The sequence below is a fragment of the Neolamprologus multifasciatus genome, chromosome 15 (assembly GCF_963576455.1).
Source record: "Neolamprologus multifasciatus chromosome 15, fNeoMul1.2, whole genome shotgun sequence".
Classification (NCBI taxonomy): Eukaryota; Metazoa; Chordata; class Actinopteri; order Cichliformes; family Cichlidae; genus Neolamprologus; species Neolamprologus multifasciatus.
Window position 1 is genome coordinate 35956548 of NC_140453.1, and position 21567 is coordinate 35978114.

General features: G+C 40.4%; 1 protein-coding gene and 4 non-coding genes across 5 annotated transcripts; all 5 read left to right on the forward strand.

The window, feature by feature from the left end:
* Positions 1–750: 750 nt before the first annotated feature.
* On the forward strand, positions 751–21482 carry LOC146502635 (uncharacterized). The gene is made up of 2 exons (XM_085132099.1): positions 751–2124; positions 19558–21482. Exons 1-2 carry the CDS (start codon positions 940–942, stop codon positions 21049–21051), a joined length of 2679 nt encoding a protein of 892 aa, XP_084988225.1. The 5' UTR covers positions 751–939; the 3' UTR covers positions 21052–21482.
* Positions 7562–7633, forward strand: trnaq-cug (transfer RNA glutamine (anticodon CUG)). The gene has a single exon. It is a non-coding gene; the product is annotated as a tRNA-Gln (tRNA).
* trnal-cag (transfer RNA leucine (anticodon CAG)) lies at positions 8115–8197 on the forward strand. The gene has a single exon. It is a non-coding gene; the product is annotated as a tRNA-Leu (tRNA).
* LOC146502638 (signal recognition particle RNA) lies at positions 15144–15442 on the forward strand. Its single transcript, XR_014869676.1, has one exon.
* trnal-cag (transfer RNA leucine (anticodon CAG)) lies at positions 15630–15712 on the forward strand. Its single transcript has one exon. It is a non-coding gene; the product is annotated as a tRNA-Leu (tRNA).
* Positions 21483–21567: the final 85 nt, after the last annotated feature.

Sequence of the window (21567 nt, forward strand, 5' to 3'; positions counted from 1 at the left end):
TGACTGTCTTAAAAACAAGAACCACATTTTCTTTGCTTTCCAGGAGTTCTGTTATCCTCGCTTATTGTGGTTGTAAAGACCTGATACAGCTGTTTGTAAGACAACACATTTATGGTTATTCCTGACATACAAAGTGTGCAACAGACACATTACATATTTATTTATGATGTGCATTAATGAGGAAAATGACAGAATTTCTTCTGAATTTCCACTTTCATTGATTTCCACCTGTAATATTTCATTTCCCAACATTTTCACATGGAACAGTTTAAAAAACCCATAATACTATCATATAAACTGCAATATTGAATAAAACAAGGAGTCAAACAGAAAAGCAAACAAACCAAAAATGGTTTTAAATCCCGATTTGTATCAGCTACCTGTTAACCTATATTAGTTCCTTTCAGATTAATCAAAGTTTCCTTTAGTTGTTGTTCTAACTCTCTGATCAATACAATCCACTCAGTTCTATCGATTTAATTTAACCTGATTCAGTCCACCCAATGCTTTCACTCACTGTATGCGCAAACTGTCTAGTTATGATACCCAGTAACACTTCAACGAGTTACCAATACAACTCAGACACAATCAATTTGTTTTGAAAGGTGCTATATAAATAAAACTGTACTTTTATTTACTTTCTTTACTCACTTTTTATGTTATTGCAATAACACTTTTTACACTTTTTTTTAACACAAAAGAATTATCCTCATTCAAAAGACATGTAAGAACCTCATTGGCTTACGGAATGTTGATGTTATTTAAAAAATTCATACAAAAACATGACCTCATTCAAAAATGTCATGTGACAACCTCATTGGCTTATGGAATTCTGATGTCACAGGCTTCTAAAGCTTTGATCCTTTGAAGCTTTGATCCTCATGAATCCTTAAGTAGGGGTGAGGAGGTACAACTTTTAGTCCGTTATTTGCAGCACTTATGTTAGCAGCATTTAAACGTTCACCAGTAAAGCATTTTCAAACATTTGGATCCTTTTCGTACTCACGGTATACAGACTCCAACATGTCTCAGAAAGAGCAAGAAAGACAAGAAGCTGACCCCAGCTCTATTCCATGGTATGAGTCCCTAGACCCTTATATCAGCTCTCTTCCTTGGGATGAACAGGTAGAATTAGAGGAAAAGCGATTAGAAGAAATGGAGAATGAAAATCTCATGAACAGAAAAAAGATTAAGATCCTGACAGAAGAAAATGAGAGAAAGAGCACTGAATTAGAAAAATTATCCTACCAGCTTCAGGAAAGGGAAGGTATTGTTGAGGAGAAACAATGGGCTCTCCAAGATAAGAAGAATCACGAGCTCCAAGAAAAGCTTGATAAAGCTCTAGAAAAAATTAAAGATCTGCTCCAAAATGAGAAAAAAGAGAGCATTAAAGGGGATAAAATGCTCAAGAAGAATCAGGAGCTCCAAGAAAAGCTTGATGGAGCTCTAGAAAAAATTAAAGATCTGCTCCAAAATGAGAAAAAAAAGAGCATTAAAGGGGATAAAATGCTCAAGAAGAATCAGGAACTCCAAGAAAAGCTTGATAGGGCTCTGGAAAAAAATAAAGATCTGCTCCAAAAGGAGAAAAAAGAGAGCATAAAACAGGAAAACATGGTCAAGAAGAATCAGGAGCTCCAAGAGAAGCTTGACGAAGCTCTGGAAAAACTGAAAGAAATCCACCAAGAAGAGAAGCAACAGTCCACACAGCAGAGAGACATAGAGAGCAAACTCCAAGCCATGGAGGAAAAATACAAAGCGCTGCAGGTGAAACATGACAAAACTCTGCACAAAAGTCAACAGGTGCTTCAAGACAAGAAGCAAATGGAAATGAAACAGAAAGAAACGGACTCCAAGCTTGACGAGATGGAGGAAAAACACAGATTGCTTCAAGTCAGGCTCGATAAAAAAGTGCACAGAAATAAAGAGTTCATTCAAGAGAGAGAGCAACAAGAAATACTCGAGAAAGAAACGGACTACAAGTTTGAAGTCTTGGAGGAAAAATGCAAAATGCTGCAAAAAGCTCTTGAGGAAACACTGCTCAAAAATAAAGAGTTGCTTCACGAGAAAGACCAACAGAAAATACAAAAGGAAGAAGAAAAACTTAATCTCCAGAGGAAAAATCAAGCACTCCAAGAATTGTATAACGAAGCGAAGTACAAAACAACTGTACTTGAAGGAGAAAAGAAAAAACTGGAAAAACAATGCTCAGCGATGCAGAGTAGCATCAAGGAGATGCTGAGAAAAAATACCGAACTTGAGGAACTTTCTAAGACCTTGAAGTACAAAAACACTGAAATCCAGGCGCAAAAGCAAGAACAACAGAAAACACATAAAGACCTGCAGTGTAGACTTCAAGAAATCCAGAAGAGAAACCAGCAGCTGGAAGACATGCACACAGATGTGCACGAGGCAAAGCGAATAGAGGAGGCAACAGTTGAAGAACTGAAAGACAAGCTTAAAGAAAAACAAGAACAATTAGAAGACATGGTGAAAAGATGCAACAAACTTGAGAAAGAAAATGCAGAAACAATCGATGAGCTGAAAACCCTCATCATTGAGAAAAAAGTGCTCGTGGAAGAGTATTTGAAAAAGAAGAAAAAAACGCTTCCACTGGTTCTGGAGGAGGGACACTGCTGCTTCTCACCCGATGTAACCTCGTCTTCCTCCACCTCTATTCCATCTTCATTTCCCCCCTTCCCCTTCCCCCTCCCCTCCCTCCTTTTACTTTTTTCACCCTCACCCCCCGACCAGTCTCGGCAGTTGACTGCCCCCTCCTGAGCCTGGTTCTGCCATAGGTTTCTCCTTTAGGTTCCTTTCACTTTAAAGGGAGTTTTTCCTATCCACTGTCGCCTGGTGCTTGCTCAGAGGGGATTGTTGGGGTTTTCTCTCATCTCTCTCTTTCATTCTTTCTATCCCCCCCTTCCCCCCCCCCCCCCCCCTTCTGCCTTTTCCTTTACCCAATAAACACAATTGCCCACATTTTACATGTGTTTGAAAAATGTCTTCATTCAACAATAATTCATCTTAGGTATAAAAACAAGAAATAGGTAATAGCTGCATGTGTGTTTGTGTGTGTGCATAATATACATACTTGTTTCCCAGAAAGAATTAATACTAGATGGATAGAGACAGGGTTTAAAGACTAGAAATGAAAACATGTGAGTCCTGTCTTTCAATAAAAATATATAATTCCCTATATTCCTATCTATTCCAAACAACGGTAATAAGTAACAAAGTTTCAAATTTGTCTTTCACTTTGACTCTTAATTTACTAACCATGAACAAGAGGTCAGAGGTCAAATGTGGCACGATACCTTAAATCCTTAAATAAATACCTTAAATTTGTTGTCGTCCCCCCCGGTGTTTCCCTGACTCTCTTGGTATTTGATGCATGAATGCGTCCTCGGCTCAGCTCCCGTCCCCAAACCCTATCGTCACTTTTTTAAATACTTCCATCACACCAACAGGCACTTTAGAATCACCAATTGACAAGCATGTCTTTGGACAGGCTCAAACCGGAGAGGTGATCTTCTGAAAAATTACATTTTCTTATGTTGCAAGTCTCAAATCTTGATTGCCTGGATCCATTTAGTGTTTTATCATATGTGCTTTAAGCAGTAAATCTCAGGTAAAATGAACTGTTCTAACTGCCAGGAAGGATACAAACACAGACCCAAGATAAACAAAGACTGGATACAGTCTTTACATTATCTGCATGTCGTTTGAAATCTACAAGACATGCTGACTCCATGTCTGTGTAGGTTCCTAGTCAATCATGTTTGTCTTAAGAGAGGCAGCTGGACTCATTTAAAACATTTCACTTCTCATCCAAGAGGTTTGTTCAGCTTGAAAAACAAAAAGGTGAAGAGTCCCAGCTATTTCAACCCTAATGGAGGTTGTTCTCTATGGAGGTGGTTGCTGACCTACCTACTATTAATCATGAGCTAAGGTTTGAAAAACCGCATGTGTCATTACCAACAGGGGTTCCAAGTAAAACCACTGGCATCATGGGAGAGTGTCTGCGTCTAAATTTCACTCTTTCATGGATGCCAGCATATGCTTGTCAAATAAAGCCTGATTTTACTTTAGTTTTCCTTGTATAAATAGACATATTTCTAAACTTCAAACTGGTGCAGAAAAACAATTCAAAGGGTATTAAGTGTCTGATGGTTCAAATTACCTTGAAGGACGATCATTGCAGTATACTGTAAAATGAAACACTGCATATACATATTATACTAGAGAGTACCTGTGTGTAGTATGAATAACATAACCACCGCACCAGAGGTGTAAGCACCTTTTGCAAGGCACTCAAGGAAACCAATGAACAGCCTCAAAAATAAATGAACAGGTGGAGATGCAGACTGTATTTGCAGATTACAGCTCCACCACAAATCAAACTTCCATATTACAGCGAGACTGCTCAGCAAGGAAAAATAGTCAATCTCAGTAAGACTGAATGAAGACTGACTAAAAATTAATTGCATCTGCTCACACATTACTCAGCTGTAAGGTTTTCTAAGTACTCAGATGTAACACTGTGGAGGAAAACCCAAAGAAATGGCAAACAGAAGTTCATTCTAATAAATTGGAAATGTGGGTCAAGTCCGTCAAAATATTTTAATTAAATCATTAATAAAACAGATAAAAATATTAAGAAGACTCCGTGTAATATACATCTTCAGGTATGCTGGGTTGTCCTTCTTGCTACCTCACGTGAACAGACAATGCAAACCAGCTTTCTCGAGCTCTCTCCTTGTCCATCTATTGACAATGGAGAAAGTTTTTATCAAATCCAAGCAATGACATGTAAATAATGCACAGTGTGTGTGTGTGTGTGTGTGTGTAAAGACCTGGTAAAATCTGTGAGTCTTCAGTATTAAAGTAAAGAAAAATGTAAGAAAAATGTAACTTAAAGTGGGGGTCTGGGTGCTTGACTTTATCCTTTTAGAGGGAGCCATCATTTTAGAGTAGTGTACGTTTTTTTTTCTGATCAATCACCTCTTCAAGGTGAATTTAACATTTACAACGAAGAGGGTGAAAATAATGTAAGATGACAGTGCCACTACTGCCCATCTCTGCTCTTAACTAACTGAAGCCTTTCATTGATTACCAAAAAAACAAATTGGTACTCTCTTTATGGCCAGACACGTGCCAGCACTTTTAATTTTACTTCTACTTAACAAAACTAAAATGCAGACATAAGTGTACACATTAGTTTTTGACTGCTAGTGAAAATTGTTTTCTTTACAAATAACTCTATCACTGAGCTAACACAACCAGTCCCTCGACACATTTGTGCTCTCTGCTCATATTGCCTTTGTATTAAATAATTTTTTTGCTTTTTAAAGAACATTTTTTAACATTGCACTGAACAATAAAAAAATCCTCCCTAACAAAGAAAAGTAACTTCAAGGGCCAAAGTGCATTATATTTCTTCACGTCAATATACGGGCTGCAAATAGGGGTGATGTGGGCCGGAAGTGGCCCCCAGTCTGTGAGTTTGAGACCCCTGTATTAGACAGTGATCTTGATCTTCACTAACAAGGAGCACTGAAGTTGTTATGCCAGCACATAGTTTTGCAGCACTTTACTAGGACACGTCCTGTTGGCTTTTCCTTGCCTGTATTTTACAGTTACACACCCATACTCAGGAGATCCAGTGAGATTAATTCTAGGTAATAATTATACTGTAGTTCACCCTGCAGCAATATCACTTTCAGTTACCTGGTACACCAGGTACAATAAAATATGCTATTTTGTAATTAAATCACAGATTTGTACTCCTATGTGGCCTTCTCAAGTTTTACAGCTTCATTAGCAATGTCTCACTATCATGATGATCCTTTAACCACTAAATGACAATGAGGAGTGATGAGGAATTGTTTACGTGCTTTATGAAAGTACCTACAATACTATATTATACTACAAATAAACTGCAAAATTTATAAAATGTTTAAAAAAAATCCAATTTAAATTTTCAAAATTAAAAGTATTCATTCAAGTGAAAAATCCCCCGCCAATGTTATTCTGCATTATCATGGGCTCAGCTGAAATACTTACTATGTTTTTGTAAATCCAGCTCATTAAATGTGGGCCTCACAGACAGCAACTAAAAACATATTATTTTATAGAATATGAAGTACAGGCAACAATTTTCCAATTTTCTATTGTTGATTTTGGTGAGCCTGTGTCACCTCAGGTAGTCATTCAAATCTGTGGTTATAAGTTATAACCACAGATTTGAATGAATGTCTTGTAAAAAGGTTTATCAGGAGTTGTCCACTGAGGAATTATCTTTTTTAAAGACACAAATATAACAATATATGATTATTATCTAACAGTATCGAGATAATTCCAGTCAGCTCGCTCAAATATTGTATTTAAAACAAGAACTATCATAAGGTGAGGTTTTTGATCATTTCAATCAATTTTTCCCTCTTATGAGCTAGAGACTTTCTTTTCTTTTGTTCTCTTATGTATTTATTTATTTCTGTTTTTTGCTTTTAATTTTCTTTCCTTTTTCCAATTCAAACTGATTTGTAGTCATTTAGTAACTATAATCTGTCTTATTTTATCCCACATTTTTTTTCTGGGTTCAGTCTGGTATGGTGCTGTCACAGTGCAATAATCTGGTAGTCATACCGTTTTTTTTAGTAGTGCTTCCATGGTGTAATGGTTAGCACTATGGACCTAGAATCCAGTGATCTGAATTCAAAAATTGGTGAGACCGGCTTTTTGGAGGTGAAACCATTCTGCATGTCTTCTGTGGCACACCAGAACTGTGCTACTATTGCGTTTTCAGTGAGAGGTGTATAAAATCAAGCAGCTAACCATGACCTCTGTCTTTACAAATACTTGTCAATCACTATGTGGTGCTAAAGAGCTGTCTGAAATTCAGTTGTACACCACACAAAGTTACATGATGGGGTGTCTGAGTTGTGGTTGTGCGTAATAGTAACAAACACTCTCCTGACTCACTGACTCCACATCTCTAAACCTCCTCTGACTTTAACATCAGCATGAAAACTGGGAACTGCAAGCTCCCTCTTTGGATGTCATCACATTGACATTTTTCATTTTTTATCATGAATCCCATCTCATTGTTGAAACTGACTTTTGGCTGGGCCTTGACCTCTTCTGTGCTCTTCTGTGTTGTGCCATCCGCTTTACCAGAGGTTGTAGATAGGTAGACAAATCTTCCCATATCATATTATTGTGAAGATGAGCGTACTCCCTAAAATCCTCTACTTATTTCAGAATATCCCTCTACAAGTACCTGTAGGTCTTTTTCTTAACTTAAAGAAAATTATTACCAATTTTATTTGGCAAAATCATCGCCATCGGCTTCAGTTAACTCTATTATATCTGCCATTTGACAGGGGTGGGCTTAAGGGTCCTAACTTTCAGTGGTACTATTGGGCTGCACAATTGCGCATGATGATATACTATTTCTCATCTGATCCACCTCCGGCATGGGTTTACATGGAACCGTTCTTACTTAGTTCAGAATACTTTTTGGCAGGTTGCCACGACCTGACAGTATAAACACTACAACAGGGGTTCCATGGTGTAATGGTTAGCACTCTGGACTCTGAATCCAGCAATCTGAGTTCAAATCTCGGTGGGACCTGATTATTGGGAGGTGAAACCATACTACATGTCTCCTCTGGCACTTTGAATTTCTGTATGAATTGTGTTTTCAGTGACCGCCGTATAAAATCAAGCAGCTAACCATGAAGTCTGCCTTTACAAAAGACTTGTCAATCGCTAAAGAGTAGTACTAAAGAGCTCTCTGAAATTCAGTTGCACACCACACAAAGTTACAGAGTAAAAGTCACAAACACGCTGCTGACTCAACAACTGTACAGCACTAAACCTCCTCTGTCTTTAACACCAAAAAACAAACATGAGCATCGTGGTATGGGTTTCCATGGCTGAACAGCAGCTATTTCGATCCGACTTACAACATTTAACACAAACTTTTAAATCAATATATTTTCTTTGTAATTATTTTTATTTGTTTTTGTTTATTACATGCACTTAACATACAAGTATGTCGTATGGAAATCAGCAACTGCGCTGGATTATTCACTAGTGGTGAGCTCCAACCTGTCAGGATGGCCGAGCGGTCTAAGGCGCTGCGTTCAGGTCGCAGTCTCACCTGGAGGCGTGGGTTCGAATCCCACTTCTGACAATTGTTTCTTTGCACTTCTTTCTTACAGCTACTCATGGGTCTTTGATCAGTGGTTGTTGATCAATGGTCATGAGAATTTGCATAATCATGATGAAGGAACTGACCTCCAAGCCCACTGTTCCTTCAGCTTGCTGCTTTCAGTCATTATGCAAATATACTGTTTATAAGATTGGGGAAACCTGCAGTCAGTTCAGACTGAAGAAGTCACTTGGATGAGTGATGAGACATTTCTCCCACTGAAAACGCTACATTCAGATGAACAGAATCAACCTTTGAAGACTTCTTACTGTTGTGACAAAATACACTTGAAACTGGCAATTCTATATCAGTGGAGAACCAATTCCAACAGTCTAAGAGATGTCCATCAAGAGCCTGGGACGGTGGTATAATGTACACCTCAATGATACCTGGCAACTTGAAAAACTAAGACAAAACTTGGCTGATGACCTCAGGCGGATTCACCCTCTGATGCATAGTGGTCACTGGAGTGGACAGCTACTAAAACATACATATCTCTTTAATGCATTGGTTTCTATGGTGGAACTGCATATTAGTCTTTAGAGTGCTCTCTGCTGCCATACTCCATTGAGGTCAATTCAGTGTTCAGTTAGTGCAACTGCAAGTAAATTTCCTCTGAATCAAAGATGGCAGACAAACTGCCACCCCTGCCGACCACTGCTTGCATATCCTGTCAATCCTTCTATGCTAGAAGAGCCCAACAGGTAAAAAAAAACATGACGATATGCAGTAACATCTAGGGAAGGATATTATCTGTTTGGAATAAGAAAATGTTATGTCTAATATTTAGAAAACTACAATTAACCATGTGTCCAATGAAGTGGACATCATCATCACCCACTATATTTTTTTAACATAAGTCATAAGTTGCTTCACTGTTTCTTGGGACTGTTTGGTTATAAGTAAGCATATAATTGTTACATTTAAAAGCTACTCATTTAAAATATATATTTCTGTGCAGATCAGCTATAGTTTGAGTTACTATAATAATTATTTTATCATATTTTGTAGACTTCAAATGCAGCAAAGAATAAGGCAGCTTACAGAATAGTCCAGGAAATTCCATCCAGCTCCATTGATGATGATTTCATTAATGAGTGCAGTGATGATGAGTTTAGTGATAAGTCCAGTGATGATGAGTGGCTGCCAGAGAAGAACAGAGACATAGGAGCTACCTATGATGTAGACACAGACAGTCAGGGTACAGAAAGTGAGAATGATGAGGGCCAGGATGAAGAGGAAGGTCAGCATGATCAGGGAGCTGTAGGAGATGAGCACATGGCACCTGACCATACTCAAGCCCGCAAAAATGTTTGGAAAGTCCAAGACAATGACTTTGATGGAGACTTTCCTCCTATCTAGGAGAGTGGAAATTGAATGTGGAGGGGAAGGATCCCATAGATTTCTTCAAAAATCTGTTTCCAGCAGATCTAATTGATAATATAACATACAACACCAACTTGTATGCTCTACAAAAAAGGGAAAGAAAATCTGTCAGTAACAGGAGAAGAGATGCTGGTTTTTTAGGGATCAACCTGATCATGGGGTACATTCGGTATCCTAGGGCACGAATGTACTGGTCTAGTGAGGACAGTCTTCGTCTTGGAATAGTTGCAAATGCCATGTCTGTAAACAGATATGAGCAAATCCTGAGATACCTGCACTTTGTAGATAACTTGACTTACCAGCCAGCAAACACAGACAGGCTCTTCAAAATAAGACCAATCCCATGTGCTCTTCGGGAGACATTCAATGCAGCAGCAGACCCTGATGAATTTCAGTCAGTTGATGAGCAGATAATTCCTTTCAAAGGCCTATTGTCCATCAAGCAATACATACCAAAAAAGCCCAAACCCTGGGGAGTGAAGGTATGGGTGAGAGCAGGAACCTCAGGCTATATGAATAGATTTGAAGTGTACCAAGGCTCTGCAAGTAGTGGTCGCATCAATGAATTGGGAATGGCTTGAGATGTGGTGATGCATCTTTGTGATGACATAAAACACAAAAATCACAAGGTGTTTTTTGATAACTTCTGCTGCAGCATTCCACTCATCGAGGCCTTGAAAGACCAAGGGATCTATGGCACAGGTACATGCAGAGCAAACAGGCTGAAGGGAGCAGATAACAAACTCAAGAGTGAAAAACAACTGAAAGAACTGGGCAGAGGAGCTTGTTCTGTTGTCAGCAATAATGCAAACATCACTGTCACACGTTGGCTCCACAGTTCTGTCCTCCACATGGTCTCGTCCTGTGCTGGCCAATCCCCTGAAGATGTTGCCAACAGGACTGTTGATTGATTTTGTTATTTACACCTAAACATTGGGGCTATATGAGTTGAAAGTTCCAAAAAATTGCTGAGATGTTTTTCAAAGCATACAAGCAAACAAGTGTTTGTATATTTCCAATAGAACACAAGATAATTCATTTTTACAGTAAGTTCCCAGTATTTCATGCTGAGTGCTCGGGTGCATGTAGTCTACTGAAGTGGACAAGTCTATAACTTTATAAAAAAAACATATTTTTGGAAAAAATGAGTTGAACTTTTTTTTTCATGTCCTGAGAAGAATAAAAACACAAAAAAAATCTTGACCAAGGCTTTCATAATTTATGCATCAGAGGGTAAAAAACACTGCACTCCTTGAGTGAGGCTTAAGATGTCACTCAAGGACTCCCGGGACCCCATAGTGAGGGGCACTGCTCCCACCCTAGCAACAGGGAGGAAGTGGTACCCAGCCACGTCTGTGCTACAGGCCAAATCGGCTCTGAGCCATAATGACGTGATGGGTCGCGTCCAACAGGGCAGAGAAGGATTTGGTCTTGGCAACCTGGGTGGCAACAGGCATCTGTAACCGAACGTCAAAAAATGGTGGTGGAGGAGGTGTGTCGAAAGGAGGAAACAGTAAGACACGCCAGAGCCATAGCGCTGGCCAAGCAGGGTCACTGGATGAATTGGGAGAGTGTTGAAAAGAGGAAACTCTTATGGAGTGAAATCTGATTTTTGGGGGGTGAAACCATACTGCATGTCTACTCTGGCACATTGAATTTCTGTATGACTTGTGCTTTCTGTGAGAGCTTTATAAAATCAAGCAGCTAACCATGATGTCTGCCTTTACAAAACACTTGTCAATCACTAAAGAGTTCCTTCACTTGTCAGTCACTATGTGGTACTAAAGAGCTGTCTGAAATTCAGTTACAACCCACACAATGTTACAGATTGGAGTATCCGAGTGCTGAGGTGGGTCTTGTGCGCAAAAGTCAAAAACACTCTGCTGACTCTCTAACTGCACAGCTCCAAACCTCTTCCGACCTCAAAATCAGAACAGAAAGTGGGCGCCACGAGCTTCGTAGTATGTGTTTACATGGCTGAACAGCTGCTATATTCGAACAAATGCCTCCAGAGCAGACTGTGACCTGAACGCGGTGCCTTAGACCGCTTGGCGACCAAAAACCTGCAAAAGTTATCATTACGTGACATGCAGTATGGTTTCACCTCCCAAAAAGCAGGTTCCACCAAGATTTGAACTCATATCGCTGGATTCAAAGTCCAGAGTGTTAACCATTACACCACAGACCCGATGTGAAAATGTATGAACTGTCAGGTCATGGCAACCTGCCAAAAAGTATTCAGCCAATCAGTATTGATGACATTGTAGATTATTCGCACTACGTTTCCAATCCAATCCAATCCAATTTTATTTATAGAGCACTTTAAAATACCCAGCACAGGAACAAAGTGCTGTACAGAAAATAAGTTAAAACAATAGAATAACAAAAAACAGCAAAATAAATAAGTAAAACACATAAAACATAAAATTAAAACAGCCCTATATTGAAACAAAAACAATATAAAACACCATTGAATCACCTAAAAACAACTAAAAATAAAAAAATAAAAAAAAAATAAAAAAAACAACATCTCACGTGGTGTCAAATGCCAGGGTAAAAAGGTGGGTTTTCAAGAGGGACTTAAAAACAGATAACGTACTGGCCTGTCTAATCTCTAAAGGAAGCTCGTTCCACAGTTTTGGAGCTGCTACAGCAAAAGCACGATCTCCTCTAAGTTTACGCCCAGTCCTGGGTATATTCAGGAGCAGCTGATCAGCTGACCTGAGAGAGCGGGTGGGTGTATAAGGCTGTAGCAGCTCAGAGAGATAAGATGGGGCTAGGCCATGGAGAGCTTTAAAAGTAAATAAAATAATTTTAAAATGAATCCTAAAAGAAATGGGCAGCCAGTGAAGTGAAGCTAAAACAGGGGAAATGTGCTCAAACTTTCGAGTGCCAGTTAAAAGACGAGCTGCGGCATTTTGCACCCTCTGTAGATGACTAATATATAATGTGCTGACCCCAATATAAAGTGCATTACAGTAATCCAGCCGAGTGCTAACAAAGGCGTGGATCACTGTCTCAAAGTGCTGCCGTGAAAGAATTGGCTTTATTTTTGCCAGCTGCCTGAGGTGAAAGAAGCTTGATTTTACCACTGCTTTTATCTGATTATCAAACTTCAGATCACAGTCCACTTTGACCCCCAGGTTTGTGACAGTTGGCTTAACATACTGTGCCAGGGAATCTACATACACATTGGGGGTCTCAGTGGGGCTACCAAAAACCATCACCTCTGTCTTTTTATCACTGAATTTTAAAAAGTTAACAGACATCCAAGCCTTAATGTCATCGAGACACTGAAGTAATGGCTGTGTAAGGTATCTGCCTTTTTTCTTTAGAGGGACATAGATCTGACAGTCATCAGCATAAAAGTGGAAAGGAATGCCGTGCTTTCTCAGTACAGAACCAAGAGGAAGCAGATATAAAGAGAAGAGGAGGGGGCCTAGAACTGAGCCCTGTGGGACACCACACAAGAGGGGAGCGGAGGACAACACATAGTCACCAAGGCTGATACAAAAAGTTCGCCCCGCCAAGTAGGACCTGAGCCACTCCAGTGCTGTGCCCCTAATGCCCACCCAGTGCTCCAAACGAGAGAATAAAATGGCATAATCCATGGTATCAAACGCAGCTGTCAAATCTAAAAGCACAAGAACAACACAGTCCCCAGCATCAGTCGCTAGAATTATGTCATTAAAAACTTTTAAAAGGGCTGATTCAGTGCTATGAAAGGGTTTAAAACCAGATTGGAAAACCTCTAAAACATTTTGCTTTTCCAGGAAGGCCATTATTTGGCTGTAAACTACCTTTTCCAGAATTTTGGAAAGAAAAGGTAGTTTGGAGATAGGCCTGTAGTTTGCAAGAACCGTAGGATCAAGAGCAGGTTTTTTAATCAGGGGTTTGACTACTGCATGTTTAAAATCTTTAGGGACAACACCTGACATCAGACTATGGTTTACCAGCTCAAGAACCAAAGGACCAACTGTGGGTAACACCTCTTTTAAAAGTCGAGGAGGGACAGCATCATTTGGAGACCCTGCAGGCTTAAGATGACCAACAGTCTCCTTTAAAAAGGACAGAGTCACAGGCTCAAACCTGTCAAAGACAGCAGAGCAGGAAACAGAGACTGAGAGGTCATAAGCACAAGGAGAGATTTGAGCCCTTGTGGAGGAGACCTTCTCAATAAAAAAGTGTAAAAACTTGTTCACTTGTAGTTTGTCCTTTTTCCACTTGCGCTCAGCTCGACGGCAGTCGCGCCTGACAGCTCGGGTCATGTCGTTCAGCCAGGGCTCAGATTTAGTTTTAGGCCGTCTGGTTTTTAATGGAGCCACAGTGTCCAAAGCAGTCCGACAGGTAGAATAAAACCATGAGCTCAGTTCCTCAGTCTGGCTGCATAAAAAATCCGGGATCTTACAGATCTGGTCAAAGACTGTTGAAAAGTGTTCAGCAGTGGAGGAGTTAAAAACACGACGGCGTTGAGCAGCAGCGCGAGGTTTAACTGAGGCACAGGCAAGAGGAACTTCAAACATCACAGGACTGTGGTCAGAAAACACAGCATCACAAATATCTATGTTAAAAACAGAAAAACCATGAGATAAAACAAGATCAAGTGTGTGTCCACATTCATGTGTGGGACCTGTCACACATTGCACCAGATTAAACGAATCAATAAGGTTTAAAAAGCCCTTTGCCATGGGCATATCAGGACAACACACGTGAATATTAAAATCCCCAACAATAAGAACACGATCATATTTTGGCATGAATTCAGCCAAGAAGTCAGCAAAGTCACTCACAAAGTCCTTATTGTATTTTGGAGGCCGATAAACCACCGCACACAACACTGTGTGAGAGCAGCCCAGCTCAAACACAGACAGTTCAAAGCTGGTGAATGACGGGGTTGATAGCTGCTTACATTTAAAATGACTTTTAAAGATCGTAGCTATTCCTCCTCCTCGGCCCAACATACGTGGGGAATTAAAATAGCAGCAATCGCCAGGTAGAAGATCTGAGAAGATGCTGCACTCACCGGCGCTCAGCCACGTCTCGCACAAACAGAGAAAATCCAGTCCTCGGGATGTGAAAAAATCCTTCAGGATAAAAGTTTTGTTCGCTAGGGACCTAGCATTTACCAGGCCAATCCTGGCGGTAAGCGGCGGATCCGTGGCTGAACAGCTGCTATATGTGTTATGAGAAGGATAATGTTTGTTTCTTCCAAAGTATCTAACAGTGGTAACCTCCACCAAATTGACATTGCAATGTCAGAATGGCTGAGCGGTCGAAGGCGCTGTGTTTAGGTTGCAGTCTCCCCTGGAGGCGTGGCTTTGAATCCCTCTTCTAACATTGAAGCTTTACTCTTCTTGATATTGTGACAAAATACTCTTGGGTTAACCACGAGCTTTCTAAAAACTTGCATATAACAATTGTGCACCATTCATTCCTCATCTTTGCTGGCCATCATTACAACTTTGCTAATGATGGGCAGCAGGTTAGTGTCATGATGTCACCTCAGACGTAGTTAAAAGCCCTGTTAACGTAGCTGCTTCTCGCCGGGTGCGGTGGCGTGTGCCTGTAATCCAAGCTACCGGGAGGCTGAGGTTGGAGGATCGTTTGAGCTCAGGAGCTCTGAGCTGCAGCAGGCTATGTCGATTGGGTGTCCGCACTAAGTTCGGCATTGATATGGTGATCCTGGGGGAGCCTGGAACCACCAGGTCACCTAAGGAGGGGTGCACCGGCCCAGGTCGGAGACGGAGCAGGTCAAAGCCCCCGTGTCACCCAGTAGTGGGATCGCACCTGTCAATAGATGCTGTAGTGCAACCTGAGCAATACAGCGAGACCCAATCTTTATACACATCCTTATACCTGTCTCTACCTCACACAGCAACATCATCAGCACGTCTTGGTCTTTTTAATTCAAGTCCAAAACACTCACAAATCTGCTGCTCTGCTTGTCCTGCACCACCTCCACCTGCAGGACAGCTGCAACTACATCCTCCACCCTAAACACGCCACCGCCCAGCATGATTTCCAGAATGTCAGGATGGCCGAGCGGTCTTAGGCGCTGCGTTCAGGTCGCAGGTTCTCCTGGAGGTGTGGGTTCGAATCCCACTTCTGACAATTGTATCTTTGCACTTCTTTCTTACTGCTACTCATGGGTCTTTGATCAGTGGTGTTGATCAATGGTCATGAGAATTTGCATAATCATGATGAAGGAACTGACCTCCAAGCCCACTGTTCCTTCAGGTGGCTGCTTTCAGTCATTATGCAAATATACTGTTTATAAGATTGGGGAAACCTGCAGTCAGCTGAGACTGAAGAAGTCACTTGGATGAGTGACGAGACATTTCTCCCACTGAAAACGCTACATCCAGATGAACAGAATCAACCTTTGGAGACTTCTTACTGTTGTGACAAAATACACTTGAAACTGGCTATTCTATATCAGTGGAGAACCAATTCCAACAGTCTAAGAGATGTCCATTGGGACGGTGGTATAATGTAGACCTCAATGATACCTGGCAACTTGAAAAACTAAGGCAAAACTTGGCTAATGACCTCAGGCGGATTAACAACACTGCACTCCTTGAGTGAGGCTTAAGATGTCACTCAAGGGCTCCCGGGACCCCATAGCCACCCTAGCAACAGGGAGGAAGTGGACCCCAGCCACGTCTGTGCTACAGGCCAAATCGGCTATGAGCCATAATGACGTGGTGGGTCGCGTCCAACAGGGCAGAGAAGGATTTGGTCTTGGCAACCTGGGTGGCAACAGGCATCTGTAACCGAACGTCAAAAAATGGTGGTGGAGGAGGTGTTTTATCAACGTGGAAACAAAAAATCCTTCTTAAAGACAGGAGCCGCTGGTGCCCCTTTCTGCACACAGCTTCAGTGTTTGCTTTGAAATTCAGCTTTGAATCAAAAGGGAGATATTTATAACACTGAACACAGGAGTGTAACAGTATGATAATTTGGCTCAGTGATAAAACTCCCAGGACTTAATTACCTGCAGCGCAAACACAGCACAGATTGAGGATAAATGAACGATGTGACATATTTTCAGTGCCTACCAAACAAACCTGAGCGCTGCATTGCAATGAGGTGTGCAAGCCAGCAGGTGCAGGTGGAGTGGCTAATTTCGGAACAAACAGTGATGGAGCTTCTCCTTCGCACTTCACACAGACACATTTACTCTGCTGGAGAATATTCAGGCAGAGCAGGATGTGCTGCCACTTTTTATAATATAATTTGCTCGACGAGAGTTCTGCTGAGCAAACACGCAGCTTATTTAAACACACCTGAATTATCCTGATGTTTCAGCTCTCTGCTGGGGTCCAATTAAAGGCCCTCCCATGGCCAACACCACTGTGTCCAACTTCCGCTCCAGCTCTGCCGTCCGCTGCTGTAACCCTGCCTGAGAGGCACATCGTCACCAACTCATGATTTATCAGCATAGCTGGACTAACAATAACCTAAGCCCAGTCCCAAATGCAGGGCTGTAGCCTCCTCTCTCAGAGTCATGGTTTCAGCATTGAGAGCATCAATGAGCCTCTGCTGCTCTTTCAGCTCCTCCTCCAGTTTTCTCCTCTCCTGTGCCTCCTTCATGTTCCCTCTAACACATTACAGGCAGACAGTGATTTAAACACATATAGCAGACTGCAAATATTTGCATCAAAGCAAACCTGCGCTAAAATTTAAAAACTGATTCTATTTATTGCTGCTAGTAGCAGCAGCAGCTACGTTCAGATGATCAAGCTAAATTTCTGACACTGTCACAGTTTTATTTTATTGTGTTTGTAAGCCACCATGGCATTTTCTGGCCACACACTGAGTTTGTTTCCTCAATTTGTTTGTTTCCTTTAGTTGTTGTTCTAACTCTCTGATCAATACAATCCACTCAGTTCTATCGATTTAATTTAACCTGATTCAGTCCACCCAATGCTTTCACTCACTGTATGTGCAAACTGTCTAGTTATGATACCCAGTAACACTTCAACGAGTTACCAATACAACTCAGACACAATTAATTTGTTTTGAAAGGTGCTATATAAATAAAACTGTACTTTTATTTAATTTCTTTACTCACTTTTTATGTTATTGCCAAGGTTATTATCGTTAACGAAAACTAACAAAATAACAAAAACTAGAAGTGAAAAAACATTTTCGTTAACGGAAATAAAAATAAAAACAAAAAAAGGAAAACTAACTAAAACTGGAATGAGTGTTCACAAAACTAACTAAAATTAACTGAATTTATAGCAAAAATGTGTTTAGTTTTCATTGATGTGTGCGTGTCATACAAGAGTCAAGGGTGAAAATGAAGTTTAGTTTCCAGATTTTTTTCTTGCTGTGTCTAATTATGCCAGCAGGTGGCAAGTACGTTAGTCGAGTCGTCTGTGTTGCTGCTCCATCCACGCGCAGAATCATGTCAGGAAAAGTTGGAAGAAAGCACCAGAGTCCAATTTGGGATTACTTTGAATATGACTGTGTTTTGGATAAAACAAGTGTCTTGTAGTGGAAACAGACAAATTATGAGGGACATTTCTAAAGGGAAAAAAATCCCACAAACCTTAAAGTGCACTTGAAAAGCTCACACAAGAAGGCTAACCTAGCTTACCTTGAGAAGGTAAGGGAGCACACTCAACCCTCATCCCCAGAAAACAGAAGCTAACCCCAGGCAAGGCAGCGTGATGCATCCCGAGACAACAGGACGGGGATATCTACACAACTGTGTGAGTCAATTGCCTTCAAAAAGTTTATCAATTCACTTGAACCAAAATTACGAACACCCGGTGCTGCAAGAGTTAATAGTCTCATTGGGGCCAAGATATACATTTTATAGTTGCCTGGTATCAATGGTTGTTCATCTGCCTTTATTTATTTATTTAAAGAACCCATAGGTGGGAATGTGAGTTGTCTGTCTCTGCGTGTTAGCCCTGCGACAGACAGGCGACCTGTCCAGGGTGCAGGGTATGGTAGCTGGAATAGCAACATACCCAAGGATAAGCAGAAGAGAATGACTGATATGATGAAACTGGGATTTTGTTACACTTAATTATTGCAAACACAACTAAAACTATAACTGAAACTAATAAAAACTAAACTAAACTAGCAAACAATTGGTAAAAACTAATTAAAACTGATATAAAATTGAAAATCTGAAGTCAAAACTAAATAAAAATAAAAACTAATGAAAATTGCAAAACTATTAAAACCCTGGTTATTGACAACACTTTTTACACTTTTTTAATACAAAAGAATTATCCTCATTCAAAAGTCATGTAAGAACCTCATTGGCTTACAGAATGTTGATTTTATTTAAAAAAATTCATACAAAAACATGACCTCATTCAAAAATGTCATGTGACAACCTCATTGGCTTATGGAATTCTGATGTCACAGGCTTCTAAAGCTTTGATCCTTTGAAGCCTTGATCCTCATGAATCCTTAAGTAGGGGTGGGGATGTACAACTTTTAGTCCATTATTTGCAGCACTTATGTTAGCAGCATTCAAACGTTCACCAGTAAAGCATTTTCAAACATTTGGATCCTTTTCGTACTCACGGTATACAGACTCCAACATGTCTCAGAAAGAGCAAGAAAGACAAGAAGCTGACCCCAGCTCTATTCCATGGTATGATTCCCTAGACCCTTATATCAGCTCTCTTCCTTGGGATGAACAGGTAGAATTAGAGGAAAAGCGACTGGAAGAAATGGAGAATGAAAATCTCATGAACAGAGAAAAGATTAAGATCCTGACAGAAGAAAATGAGAGAAAGAGCACTGAATTAGAAAAATTATCCTACCAGCTTCAGGAAAGGGAAGGTATTATTGAGGAGAAACAATGGGCTCTCCAAGATAAGAAGAATCACGAGCTCCAAGAAAAGCTTGATGAAGCTCTAGAAAAAATTAAAGATCTGCTCCAAAATGAGAAAAAAGAGAGCATTAAAGGGGATAAAATGCTCAAGAAGAATCAGGAGCTCCAAGAAAAGCTTGATGGAGCTCTAGAAAAAATTAAAGATCTGCTCCAAAATGAGAAAAAAAAGAGCATTAAAGGGGATAAAATGCTCAAGAAGAATCAGGAACTCCAGGAAAAGCTTGATGAAGCCCTGGAAAAAAATAAATATCTGTTCCAAAAGGAGAAAAAAGAGAGCATAAAACAGGAAAACATGGCCAAGAAGAATCAGGAGCTCCAAGAGAAGCTTGACGAAGCTCTGGAAAAACTGAAAGAAATCCACCAAGAAGAGAAGCAACAGTCCACACAGCAGAGAGACATAGAGAGCAAACTCCAAGCCATGGAGGAAAAATACAAAGCGCTGCAGGTGAAACATGACAAAACTCTGCACAACAGTCAACAGTTGCTTCAAGACAAGAAGCAAATGGAAATGAAACAGAAGGAAATGGACTCCAAGCTTGACGAGATGGAGGAAAAACACAGATTGCTCCAAATCAAGCTTGAGAAAACAGTGCACAGAAATAAAGAGTTCATTCAAGAGAGAGAGCAACAAGAAATGCTCGAGAAAGAAACAGACTCCCAGCTTGAAGTCTTGGAGGAAAAACTGAAAATGCTGCAAATAACTCTTGAGGAAACACTGCTCAAAAATAAAGAGATGCTTCACGAGAAAGACCAACAGAAAATACAAAAGGAAGAAATGGATTGCAAGCTGAGGAACATCGAGAAACAAAATGAAGGCTTGCAAGTAATGCTTGATGAAGCTCTGCAGAGAAGAAAAAAGTTCCTTCACAAGAAAGACCAACAGAAAATACAAAAGGAAGAAATGGATTGCAAGCTGAGGCACATCAAGAAACAGAATGAAGGCTTGCAAGTGATGCTTGATGAAGCTCTGGAGAGAAATAAAGAGTTTCTTCACGAGATAGACCAACAGAAAATACATCAGGAAGAAGAAAAACTTGATCTCCAGAGGAAAAATCAAGCACTCCAAGAATTGTATAATGAAACGAAGTACAAAACAACTGTACTGGAAGGAGAAAAGAAAAAACTGGAAAAACAATGCTCAGCGATGCAGAGTAGCATCAAGGAGATGCTGAGAAAAAATACCGAACTTGAGGAACTTTCTAAGACCTTGAAGTACAAAAACACTGAAATCCAGGCGCAAAAGCAAGAACAACAGAAATCACATAAAGACCTGCAGTGTAGACTTCAAGAAATCCAGAAGAGAAACCAGCAGCTGGAAGACATGCACACAGATGTGCACGAGGCAAAGCGAATAGAGGAGGCAACAGTTAAAGTACTGAAAGACAAGCATAAAGAAAAACAAGAACAATTAGAAGACATGGTGAAAAGATGCAACAAACTTGAGAAAGAAAACGCAGAAACAATCGATGAGCTGAAAACCCTCATCATTGAGAAAAAAGTGCTCGTGGAAGAGTATTTGAAAAAGAAGAAAAAACGCTTCCACTGGTTCTGGAGGAGGGACACTGCTGCTTCTCACCCGATGTAACCTCGTCTTCCTCCACCTCTATTCCATCGTCATTTCCCCCCTTCCCCTTCCCCTCCCTCCTTTTACTTTTTTCACCCTCACCCCCCGACCAGTCTCGGCAGTTGACTGCCCCCTCCTGAGCCTGGTTCTGCCATAGGTTTCTCCTTTAGGTTCCTTTCACTTTAAAAGGAGTTTTTCCTATCCACTGTCGCCTGGTGCTTGCTCAGAGGGAATTGTTGGGGTTTTCTCTCATCTCTCTCTTTCATTCTTTCTATCCCCCCCTTCCCCCCCCCCCCTTCTGCCTTTTCCTTTACCCAATAAACACAATTGCCCACATTTTACATGTGTTTGAAAAATGTCTTCATTCAACAATAATTCATCTTAGGTATAAAAACAAGAAATAGGTAATAGCTGCATGTGTGTTTGTGTGTGTGCATAATATACATACTTGTTTCCCAGAAAGAATTAATACTAGATGATAGAGACAGGGTTTAAAGACTAGAAATGAAAACATGTGAGTCCTGTCTTTAAATAAAA

Excerpts from the sequence above, each read along its gene's own strand:
- LOC146502635 (XM_085132099.1), top strand. The coding sequence starts at position 940 with ATGTTAGCAGCATTTAAACGTTCACCAGTAAAGCATTTTCAAACATTT. Across the intron at positions 2,125-19,557 it reads ATCTCCAGAGGAAAAATCAA|AAGAATCAGGAGCTCCAAGA; the intron begins GCACTCCAAGAA and ends AAAATGCTCAAG.